Source organism: Typopeltis vanoorti, chromosome 23 (assembly GCF_054136105.1).
Source record: "Typopeltis vanoorti isolate ZY-2024b chromosome 23, IOZ_Tvanoo_1.0, whole genome shotgun sequence".
NCBI lineage: Eukaryota > Metazoa > Arthropoda > Arachnida > Uropygi > Thelyphonidae > Typopeltis > Typopeltis vanoorti.
Genome location: NC_143571.1, coordinates 2942828 through 2955639, shown reverse-complemented (window position 1 = coordinate 2955639; position 12812 = coordinate 2942828). Strand labels below are relative to the sequence as shown.

Below are 12812 nucleotides of genomic sequence, written 5' to 3'. Positions count from 1 at the left end.
TATAAGCGAAACATGGTTTGGTGAGGATGATATACTAACAAGTAGAGATAGAGATTTTCCACTAGGATAAAAAAGATGTTACTGATTACATCAGAGGAATCAAGGTATAATACCTTATTATTAAGTTATTATACCTTTTCACTTGCTCTAAGTAGGAAGGCATGGGGACAATAACAATGAGAAATAAAGAGGATGAGATATTTAGGGAGATTTTGTCATAGACCTGAAAATATAGCAAACAAAGTTTGCATGTGAAGGATAACGGATTAACAAGAATATAATTTTTAATTTAATTTATAACCAAGTGAAAAAACTTATTATAACTAGCTCTAATCCAGAGTATTTTAATAAGGTATTATACCTTTTCACTTGTATATGGGAAATGTATGACTTCTGCATTACTTCAACATTGGGATCTCTTCTAATCTGGCTCCCACTGATGACACTTATTAATGCTCATCATTGGATTTTTCTTGCTTCCTGGGGAGTAGAGAGGCTTTACTCAGTAACAGGTTTCTGCTTGTCACTGGGTGGAACCACTGCTGAATTTCCTATTCTGGAATGATTCAGATCAGGAGTAGTAATCCTTTAGTCACTCAGTAAGATTTAGAGTGATCTTGTAGATCACTCAGACTTTTCGGAGAGGTATCCTCGCACTTCCTGGGGAGTAGAGAGGCTCTACCCAGTAGCAGGTTTCTGCTTATCACTGGGTGGAACCAATTTCCTAGTTTTGAATCTGCCATCTTGTTGTAAAGTTGTTCTTAATAAAATCAATTAATTGCTGGTTGATTACTATTCAAAATATGGGGAAATTTATATTTATACTGTGCCACCCTATATTTAGATTAGCCTATGTAAAATAGTAGGATCAATCTTCAATTAATTTAGCAGTCTCATTAATCATTTAGGCCGAATTTAATATTTTACACTTCGGATCTTGCAGGAGCCCCCTGGGCTCCTGCAAGATCCGAACTTTTTATCAATGGTGCAATGAAAAAGAATCAGGCACACATAATATCGAAGTTAATGAAACAGAACATTTAATACAAGGTTATGTGACAACTACATAAAATTATAATTCCGAAAACAAGATAATACAATTAACTTAGTTCTTCAGGTCAAAACATCACATCTTCAGATACTAAATTCATAGTTCTAATCATAAAAATTGTTCGTACAGTTCAAAACTTCAGAATTTCTTAGTAAATAAATTTACTAGTATCACTCAGTTGCATTCTATAATTTAACACTTAGTCAGCAAGCACTTATTGAATTATTAATGGTGGCAGTCATTACTTCAAGGGGAATTACTTTTAAGCTTCTGACTTGGCTAAACTCAGCAAAACACCACAGTAAATGTTAGGATATTCTAGACGAGCTATCACTTAAATCTTCGCACTGAAATAAAATAAAGTAGGACTGTTCTTACCGGGATTAATCCTTAGCACATCAGATTCAATGAGAGCACATTTCAAAACTATATTCACTTATTACTCCGAAGCAACACTATTCAAAAGAATTCTTCACGGAGATAACTGAATTATTATTTATCGCGCTGCTGAAATCTTGATGGACTTGCTATAAGACAGAATAATTATTCCATGTTTACTACTGCATAACAAATTGAGATTTGCATAATCCTTCAAAGCAACAAAGGAATAAGTAGTAATTCTAGAACGTAGAGGAATTATTCTGGATTGCCTATTAACCTTCTGGTCTTTTGTTAATCCTATTAAGGCACTAAAATTCCTATTACTGCTACCGCTGACTTTACTCTCTCAGCCGTCTATAAGTTTTCTCCTCGTCTCCTTAGTGTTCTGAATGCTCCTGCCCTTGAGTGTCCTTCTTTACTTTCATCTTCCGTTCATATACATTCCTTCTTCCCACCTAAACTTGTTCACTCGTCCAACTCATATTAATTTCTTACTACCAATTACCGCAGCTCACGCCCTAAGCTCGCGCGTTCTATTTTATTTCTGTCTCCATGGCAACGAACAAAACGTAAACATAAGCATTACATAAGATTATACTTTTACACTCAGTAATGAAATAAAATAAAAAATATTACAGTTACTAAATTTTTCCTTCACTTTCATTTACAATTATAATAAATAAAACATATGTTACAGTTCACCTAAGGCACATAACAGTTACATACATAGAATATCTTATAATATTATTGAAGGACAAAGTAATAAAATAAATGGCATTCACTACAGAGTCCTTCCATTATCATGACATATCTTAAAATTATATAATTACATAATAACTGATAAAATTCAAGGAAAATACATGAATAATAAATCTTAAGCAAAAGACTAACAAATGATATATAACAAGTCTTGCTTAGGATATGGTAGATTATGTTAAATGTGAATGAAGAATAAAAACATACAAAATAATTTCATTCACAGTTTAACAGGCTCCCACTGATGACACTTATTAATGCTCATCATTGGATTTTTCTTGCTTCCTGGGGAGTAGAGAGGCTCTACTCGGTAGCAGGTTTCTGTTTGTCACTGGGTGGAACCACTGCTGAATTTCCTATTCTGGAGTGATTCAGGTCAGGAGTAGCGATCCTTTAGAGTCACTCAGTAAGATTTAGAGTGATCTTGTAGATCATTCAGACTTTTCGGAGAGGTATTCTCGCACTTCAACATACCTCAGTAAAGGTTGAAACTGATCTGAGTAGTAGCTCTTCCCATAATGCTTAGTGTTATACATGCTCAAAAGGATGTGCGCTTTGTATGATGAAATACTAAGACAGTTGACATGATGTCATTAGCTTATATATACAAGTAGGCCAGTCGTGAAGATACTTCATAATTTCTTTGCATTTTGAATTTAATTCTCCTGTATCTGTGTGATAGGCTCCTCTCACCAACTTATCCCAATCATATCGCTCCTCTTATCCACCAAGCTCTGAGATTTCTGTGTGTTCAAGTTAGTATTTATTTTAATAGCCCACTCTTAATGCTGTAGAGTTATTTATTCATTCATAGCAGAATTCATTGTACAGATTAAGATAATTTTATACAAATTAAGTTTCAGTATGAGAAATCCTTGAAAGAAAGTGTTTTTTTGTATATATAAATTTGGAAAAAAAAAAAAAGTTGAACTATTTTCTTTGTATTTTTTTTATTATTATTATTATTAATATTGTATTTTTTAGTTACCATTTTCATTATTTCAGATAAAGTTCCAGGGTTACAAAATCTTGGAAATTCTTGTTTCCTAAATGCTGTTCTTCAGGCTCTAGCATCCTGCCCTTCATTTATCAAATGGCTCAATGGTGTTAACAGTGATAGAATAAGAAATGGTATTGGAGAGAGCAACTTTAGTTTAGCCGTTGCTTTACTGTCTGTTTTAAAAGGTGTGTATGTGTGTTTGCAAGTTAGCTAATATGTTCTTATTTTTGAAAAATTTATTGTTATTATTATAACTGTCTCCATGGAGTCAAGACTCATTGAGGGAGACCTAAATTAACACACTAACCATTATTCGCACAATACCTATCATACTTCTCCTTAAATTCATTCATAGATGAAGCATTCACAACCACCTCTGGCAATGCATTTCACCCATTCACAACTTTCCAAGCAAAAAATCTACTCCTAACACCCTTGTTAACTACACTCTTACACAATATCCAGGGATGGCCCTTCATTCTTGCCCTTCCTACACTAGTCTTAAAAAAAAAGTCAGTATCAATCCTATAAAATCCCTCTAATAATTTATATTTCTTTATCATATCTTATCTCCTATGTCTATCAACTAGTTTGGAGCCCACAGATCTTCAATCTATCCTTGTAGGAAACATCCCGCAGACCTGCAACAATCTTTATACCTCGCCTCTGAATCCTCTCCACCATTTCTTCATCACCAAGAAATCCAGGTGACCAGATCTGTGCACAGTAGTCCAAATGCAGTCTTATTAATGCCTTATAAAGTGGGACAATCACTTCCTTATCCCTGCTTGTCAATGTGTTCTTCAACAACCATGTAATTTGATGTGATGTTTTGGCAACCTTTTCAGTATGCCCTTTAAGCTTAAGTTCTCTGTCCACAATAACTCCCAAGTCTCTTACCTCGTCAACTTCGTGCAGTTCAGTTCCAGTAATATAGTAAACATCACCTTACACTTAGACAGCCATTTACGTCACCTTACACTTAGATAGCCCATATTGTCAGCCTATTTAAGTCATCCTGCAAGATATCTACATCATCTGAATTGACTATCGCTCTTTCTAATTTTGCATCATCAGCAAACAAGTGGATATTTCCTTTAAAATTATTTCCAATATCATTAATGTACAAATTAAACAATAGAGGACCAAGCACTGATCCCTGAGGTACACCACCACTAGTCACCTGCCTTCTCCTGGACTCAGTTTCTCCATAAACCGCTCTTTGATATATATCCACCAGCCATCCTCTAATCTAAATCACCAACTTCGTATCCATACCCATTTGCTCCAATTTATGCAACAGAGTTCCATGTGGAATTCTGTCAAATGCCTTTGCAAAGTCCAGCAGTATCCAACTCCAATGTTACTTTATTATAGAAAGTAAGCAAGTTACTAATGCAAGACTTATCCTTCACAAAACCATGTTGTCCCTTATAGAGTATCATATTGCTGTCCACCCAGTCCTGAATTCTAATTTTTACCAATTTTTCCAAAACCTTAACCACCACTCCAGATATATTGATTTTTCTATAATTTGCTACCTCTGTCTTGGAGCCTCCCTTATGCAGTGGAATTAATTTTCCTTCTTTCCACTCTATCAGAACTTTACCAGAACTGAGGCTTAAATTAAACAGCCTGGTCAGAGGTGGTGTTAATTCTCTTGAACATTCTCGTAACACATGGGCCGATATTCCATCTAACCCAATGGCAGTGTTAGTATTAAGGTCCTGTGATATACTAAGCACCTCTGTTTCGTCTATCTCTAAACTCATCAGTCAATGATACATTCAGCACTGCAATATCACAACGAAGATGGTACACTTTTGCAAAATGATCACTAAGTAACTCAACTATTTGATTTGCTTCTGTAATTTCCCTACCATCAACACTTTTTAAAGTCATCCTTCCATGATTATTCTTCCTTTTACTTGCCATATAGCAAAAGAACTCCTTAGGATTTCTTTTGGACTCATCACTCACCTTCCTCTCATAATTAGCTTTGGCTTTCCTTATCATATAGGTTACTCTCTTTGCCTGTACCTTGTACTGCTCATGGGAACACTCATCTCCTTTTTCTTTATACTTCCACCACAACCTCTCCTTTATCTACAACTCCTGCTTAATAATATTATTCATCCATCTTACTCCTACTTGATTTCTCCTTCTGACTCTAGGAATACAGTCTGATACAGCTTTCTCTAAATACTCCTTGACAATCTCTCATGTCATAGCACTGCTGAAAGCTGACTTCTCAGCTTGTCATAATCACCAGCCTTGTAATTCCACATGTACCCCTTCTTATTCAGCACATCTTACAATCTCCCAGGTCAAGACCACATGATCGCTTCCCCAAGTGGAGACATGTAACTAAATTACTTATGTTCTCCGATGCTATGACCAGATCTAATACTCTTGTATCTCTTGTCCCTTCCATTACATGCTGTCTCAGGTAGTTATCCCTTAATAGCTGTATAAACTTTATTTCCTTTGTTCCTTGTGACCATTCCTTCTCCCAATCTATGTTCCCAAAGATAAAATCCCCGTAATAATTACTCTCATCTCCATCATGCTAATTTGCCAATACATACTATCTACATTCTATAGCAACAACCGATTACATATTTTACCCTGTTGATCTCTATCTCACATCAAATAGCCTCAAACGAACTGCCCCTCTATGTACCTGTCACCTTGAGGCACTTAAGGCACTTATACCCTTTATGGCTTTAACGCTTCATCTGTCATTAGTAAAACCCCTTCTCACCCCACATTCTGTCCTCTCTGTCCTGCTTGAAAATACTGTATCCTTTACATTCATTCCCTATACTGTATCATTCTTAGTTAATTAGTTCACCAGTTCCTATAATTTTTGGCCAAGTCTTTCTAAGTAATGACAAAAAATTATTTGATTAATGTGCGAAATTAATTACGGCAATCCCTTGATGCGGCAAGAGTTTTGATTAACGAGCCTTTAATCTTGCAGAGCACTCAGCTGATCTGACAGATACATGCAAAATTTTTAATATAAATATTCTTACACAATTCAGTGTATAGGTTGGAAGTCATGAGTAGCTGTGCATTCATATGTTACTTGTGATATTCCGCACTGTTTAGTTTAACACATGTTATGTAAAGGTTTATGATATTTGACAGTAAATTGTATCTGAGAGATACTGTAACCTCCAATGTCAGTATAGTATGGTTTAGTTTTTTTTTTTTTTTTGATTCTTTGTTCAATAATTTCTAGATTGTAATTGAAAATAAATAAACCATGTATTACTGAAATGGAGAGCCAAAGGATTATTTATCCTACATCTCCTCTAGGAGATGTGCTTTATATTATAAAGGAAAGTGATCTGGAGCTTACTTCACCTTTACTACGAGTTGCCCATAAGGTTGCTTATACTTGCATCTGCCGAAACCTTTAGTTTCTATATATTTGGCAATGAAATAATGTTGAATTCAATATCCACTTAATTTGTACCATCATGTATTATATTTGCAGTGTTTTTTCTTTGTTTTATTGCTTGTTTGCCGAGGTCTGGAGAGTCATTTTGCTTGTTATTGTAGAATTTATGCTGATAAGAAAAAAACTATAACTGTTCAAACGACTCTTGATAACTTCTTTTGATAAAAAAAATTGCAGTAAATAATGTAGGTACAAATATTTATTAAACATTTACTTTTCATTCATTTTTTATCTTTCCTAAAAGAGTACCATATAAAACGAATTATTAATACAGTAATCGATCATGGACAAATTGTAATTTTTCCCATTGATTATTAGATTTGATTAATGCTATTTTGATATACGGCGTAACATCAAGGGATTAATTAACCACATTAATCAAGTGATACCTGTACTCTCTAAACTTCAACTCTCTATCAACTTCTTCTTTCACTATGCTTTATTCCCGCTTCCTATGCAGGGTCTGCATGTTACTTAGATGTGACTACTTGTTGGTACCACTCCCAACCGACCTGTCGCCTAGTCTGCCGCTGGGAGGTATATATTTTTGGCTGTAGAAGCATATGTTCACGGGGCCGGTTTGCCTGCTTGTGGGATTAGAAATGCCAAATAAACCGGTGAAAAAACCCTACTGCCCATGCCCAAGACCGGCTAACTTGGCTATGCCTGAGGAAGATCCTCAAGTTCCTCATGTCATCGATGGGAATCGAACCTGGGACACTCCTTCCCCAGGCATATAGTTGCAAGGCGAAAAGCCACTAGGCTAACCGCGCTGACTTCAACTCTCTATCTACTACTAGCTCCAAATCCCTAGCTTCATCTATTTTTCTGGAGTACAGTTCCATCAGCATGGTACACAGCTCGTAATCTATTTAAATCATCCTGCAAGCTCTCTACATCTCCTTGATTAACTGTTACCCTACAGAACTTTGCATCATCAGCAAACAATTGAATATATATATATATATATATATATTATTTTTTTATTTTATTTTATTTTATTTTTTTTTTTTTTTATCATTCATATCAAGGATTTAGGCCTAGCATAGCCTGTTCTGGCCTTAAAGTCACCGTTGAGAAGTCACAATTGAATATCTCCCCTCAAATTATTTCCCATATCATTTATGCATAAATTAAACAGTAATGGTCATGGCATAGAGCCTTGCATCACACCACTAGTCGCCTACTTTCTCCTGGAATCTGCTCCTCTGTATACTTTTTTTTGGTATCTGTCCATCAGCCATCCTTGTATCCATATAACCAGTTTAATATCCATCCCCATTTGTTCTAATTGCATAACAGAGTTCCATAAAATTGCACATTTTATGTCAATTGCTTTTGCGAAATCCATCAGTATCATTGTGTAGCCATTCCCTTTATTCACCTTAGTTCTCACTCTATTATAAAAAGTTAGTAAATTACTAAGGCATGACTGATTCTTCACAAAGCAATGCCAATAGAGTATCATATTCTTATCCACCTATTCCTGAATTCTCTCTTTGAACAACTTTTTCAGTATCTTTACTACCACTTCAAACCATCCTTGATATAAGGGAAGCATTGCACATTTTCATAAAATGCTAGCTGATATGCCATCTTATCCCATGCAGTATTTACATTGAGATTCTGCAATATCCTAAGTATCTCATGGCAGAAAATTCCACATTTTGCAACCTTCTGCGTCTCAACTGTATGATCACTCTCCCCAGTCAGAGGAATGTGGCCTCCTTGGTTATGGATTGTTCTTATCCTGTGGCCATATTCAATGCTCTCATACCCTGAGCCACCTCAGTTACACACTACCTGAAGTAATTATCTCTTTATAGGTATACTAGGGGGGGGGGGGGCTCTGCTGGTGCCTACGGTGGGCCACCTTCAAACCTCCTGCAAAATTAAAAAGCTTGCTCAACTCATCCAAAGACCCACTAGCTCACCATGGAGTATACCGGATTTATTGTATTTGCAACACACTATATATAGGAGAAACAGGACGCACAATTCCTATCAGACAAAAAGAACATAAACGATACATTAAATATAATAATTATGGTGAAGTTGGCCTTTCTGATCATGCCTTAAATACCTTACACAGAATTGACTGGAAAAGCACTAGCTGTCTATATCGTACTAAAACATGGTATGAATGGAAATTTAAGGAAGCATGTGAGATTATTATCAACCACCCCAATCTGAACAATAATGATGGTCTAAAAATCCCAAACATATGGAAAGTATATATTCGACCCACTTCCTCACCAAGAACAATATATTATCCAGTATCTTAAGTAGCCAGCCTGGTTCACCGAGTGGTTAGAGTATCCGCTCTCCAGCCAAAAGGCTGCGGGTTCGAATCCCGTCGTGGGCATGAATGTTTGTGATTGTCTCCGAAAATACTAGTTGTGGTAGTGGGCGGTAGATGGCATTGGTGGTAATAATGATTGTAGTGGCTGTTCGTTGTAGCTGGTGGAGACAGAGAGTAGGTACTTTCCCTCGATGAGTCTTTGGACTCCCTGGAGGTGTGACATAATAATAAAATCAAAAATAAGAATTGAAATACTAAAAATAGGACATCATTGTTTCTGAAAGAAAACCATCTGAAAGAATGTTTATTCCTGTCATTGTAAATAGAATTTAGCTTGATGTAATTTTTCTTTTTCCACTAGAGGTCATGCCAGTAGAATAACATGTGATCAAAGCATTGTTTCTTGAGCTTACGGTTAATAATATAACTCAGCTTGTCTTGTATATTGATGTATGCTCCAAATGATGATCTTGATGTGAAGATCGAAACGTAGGGATAATAAAAAAGTTTTTTAACACGGTTGTAAATTCCATAAATTTTTAAAATGAATCATTTAGCATTGTTTTCCTCACTCTTCCACTAGGCTTTTTCCTTCGATGGCATATCTGATTATTCCATTTCCTCTCAGAATATCTCTGATCCAATTTCCCTTTTTTCTTTTTATCCTTTTTAACAGATTCCTTTTTTTTCTACTCTTTTTAAGACCTCTTCATTATTTATTTTATCTGTCCACTTTATTTTTTCCATCCTTCTCCAAATTCACATCTCAAAGCTTTCCAAAATTTTAATTTCTTCTTTCTTCAATGTCCAGGTTTCAACTGCATATAAGGCAACACTCCACACATAACACTTTATTAGTCTTTTCTTTAAGTTTCTGTCCATTTTACTTCTGAATAAATTCCATTTTCTATTAAAGGCATCTCTTCCCCTTGCTATTCTTGCTTTTATGTCACTGTATATCTTCCATCGCTGCTAATCACACTTCCTAGATATTTAAATGTCCTTACTTGATTCAGTTTTTCCTCATTTATTCTTACATCCATAGTTGTCTCTTTCCTTGTTATTTTCATTACTTTTGTTTTACTTATGTTAATTTTCATTCCATAGTTGATACAGGATTCCAGTAATCTGTTCAGCAGATGTTGTAATCCTTCCACAGTGTTTGATAATAATGCCTTGTCATCTGTGTATCATATTGCAAATATCTGTCTACCTCCTATCTTTATTCCTCCTTCTGCATTCTCCAGTGCTTCTTTTAACATTGCTTCGGAATACATGTTAAACAAAATTTGTGACAAAGAACAGCCTTGTCTTACTCCTCATCCAATGGTGCTTGGTTCTGTTGTACCATATATGTCTCTTACCATAGCAGTTTGTCCCATATATAGTGAAATAATTAATCTTCAATCTTTCCAATCTATACCAATCTTTTCCATTACTTCCATCATCTTATCCCATTTTACAAAGTCAAAAGCTTTTTGAAAATCTATATAACAGATATTAACTTGTTTATTCACTTCCAAATGTCTTTCACTTATTATTCTTAACAGTCCATTTGCATCTCTTGTTTCCTTACCCTTCCTGAAATCAAACTGATCTTCTCCAAGAAATTCTTCCACCTTGGATGCAACTCTGTGTTAGGATTCTTATAAGTATTTTTGATGTATGGGAAATGAAGCTTATTGTTCTAAAATCCTTGCATTTCACTACATTACTTTTCCTTTGTATAGGTATAAATATTAAAGTTGTAAAATCTTTTGGTAATTCTCCTTTTGTTATAAATTAGATTTATTAATTTAGCTTTTTCTTCAATTCCTTTCTTTTGAAGTTGTTTCAGAAATTCTGCAGGTATTTCATCTATTCCTTCTGCCTTTCCGCATTTTAGTTCTAATGGCCATTTCTACTTCTGTCTTCAAAATCTTTGGCCTAAATCATCTTAATTTACCTTTTTTATATCTTCTAAAGGCAGCTCATTTGGTCTATTTTCTTTGTTGTATAAATCTTCAATGTATTTCCATCTTCCTAGGATTTCATCTTCAGTTATAATTTCTCCATTCTCATTTTCTATACCTGTATCTCGGATTCCATTTCTCTTGTGATTCATACTTCTTGCTTTTTCATGTAAAAGATCACATCTTTCCTCTCTCTCATAATTTTCTATTTTGTCACATTGTTTTTCAAGCTAATTTTTTCTACTTCTTTCTGCTTCCCTTCTGAATTTGTCATTCAAGGTTCTATATTGTATTTTTCCTTCTGGGGGGGGGGGGGGGGGTCTTTATTTTTCCATTTTTTTCTTTCTTCCATTATAGAAATCATCTCATTAGTTATCCAAGGTTTTTTTTTTATTCTTTTAGCATTTACATATCCAATTTCTTCTGCAATCTTTATTTTCTCTTTGGTTTGTACCCATTTCTTCTCTGGATCTTCAATCTTGATATTACTTGTTTTCTCTAATTCTTTCTCCAATCATTTCCAAATTCATTGGAATTTTTCAATTTCTCTAAGTTCCATTTTTTTTTTCTTTTTCATAGCTTCTTTTAAATAACTTCTTTTATTTCACTTTAGTTTCATATTTATTTCTATAAACAGTAGGTTATGGTTAGAGTAAATAGCTCCAGGATAGGTGCATGCATTTTTTACACTATTCTTGTATCTTTGCTTTACTATAATGTAATCAATTTGGTATCTGTCTGTATCTCTTGGTGTTTCTGTGTATATAGTGTTCTTCTTTTAGCTTTTTTGAACCAAGTATTCATAATTATTAACTCATTTCCTTTACAAAATTCCACTAACCTTTCTCCTCTCTCATTTCTGTTTCCTAGTTAGTCTTTCCACTACATTCCCTTCCTTCTCTTCTCCCACAACTCCATTGCAGCTCCCATTATAATCATGTAGTCTTTGCTTTTTTTCTTCCTTAATTTTCTTGTAGTTGTTCATACATTTCCTCATCTCTGAATGGCCACTTGTAAAATGGCCACATATAAACCTGCATTATTATTATTATATCTTCCGGTTCAGCCTTCAATTTTACCACCATAATCCTGTCATTCAGATATTTTATGCTAATGATGCTCTTTTGCTGTTCTTTTATTAAAAAGAAGTGCAACTCCTTTTTCTTTTTTATCTCCACCTGAGTAAATTATTCTTACTTTGTCACTATAAAAATCGCCTATTCCTTCCCATCTGACCTAATCTTGTTTTAAGTCCTATCTTGTATATATGCTGAGGACATCATGCATGAAGCACTGGATGAGCTCAGGACAGGAATTAGGATAGGAGGTAGATTGATCAGTAATCTGAGGTATACTAATGATACAGTACTCCTTTGTAATGACATGGAAGAACTAGGACTAATTCTTGACAAAGCTAACAAGATCACTAATAACAGAGGACTTCAACTCAATCCTAGCAAGACAAAGATTATGATGTCAAAGGAAATACAAACAGAGAAGCTCTTGAGAAACAAGTGTACCTTAATAGAGAAAGAATTAAGGAAGTGAGCAAGTTTGAGTACGTGGGATCCATTATTAATGTGAAGAATTGCTGTTTAGAAGATGTCAGAAAAAGGTTAGGAATGATTAAAAAACAACAGTCAGAGATCTGTCTAAAATCTGGAAGGAGGGATCTATTTCCATGGGAACAAAGTTGAGGATTTTGGATGCAGTTGTTTTTCCACGCGACTTATGGATGTGAGACTTGGAACCTATAGAAGTCAGATAAGAAATGGATATCTGCTTTTGAGTTGTGGTGTCAACAGAAGGCTGTTGAGGATATCATATACTGAAAGGCGTACAAATGAATGGGTGTTAGAAAAGATGTAGAACTTTAAGGCTCCTTAAGGATATTGACAGAA

The 12812-nt window shown here is 34.9% G+C and overlaps 1 protein-coding gene across 8 annotated transcripts in view; it reads left to right on the top strand.

Moving 5' to 3' along the window:
* Positions 1 to 12812, top strand: part of Usp30 (ubiquitin specific protease 30) — a 252115-nt gene that overhangs the window by 61449 nt on the left and 177854 nt on the right. For 7 of the 8 annotated variants that reach the window (XR_016550340.1, XR_016550341.1, XM_090413150.1 and 4 more), the window contains exon 2: positions 3194 to 3373. The exons of the other annotated variant lie outside the window; for it this stretch is intronic. Coding sequence is in view for 5 of the 7 variants with exons in the window: in XM_090413150.1 (XP_090269276.1) it covers positions 3194 to 3373 (180 nt within the window). In the remaining 2 variants the exon portion in view is untranslated. The remainder of the gene's footprint in view (positions 1 to 3193; positions 3374 to 12812) is intronic. 8 annotated transcript variants of the gene reach the window in all.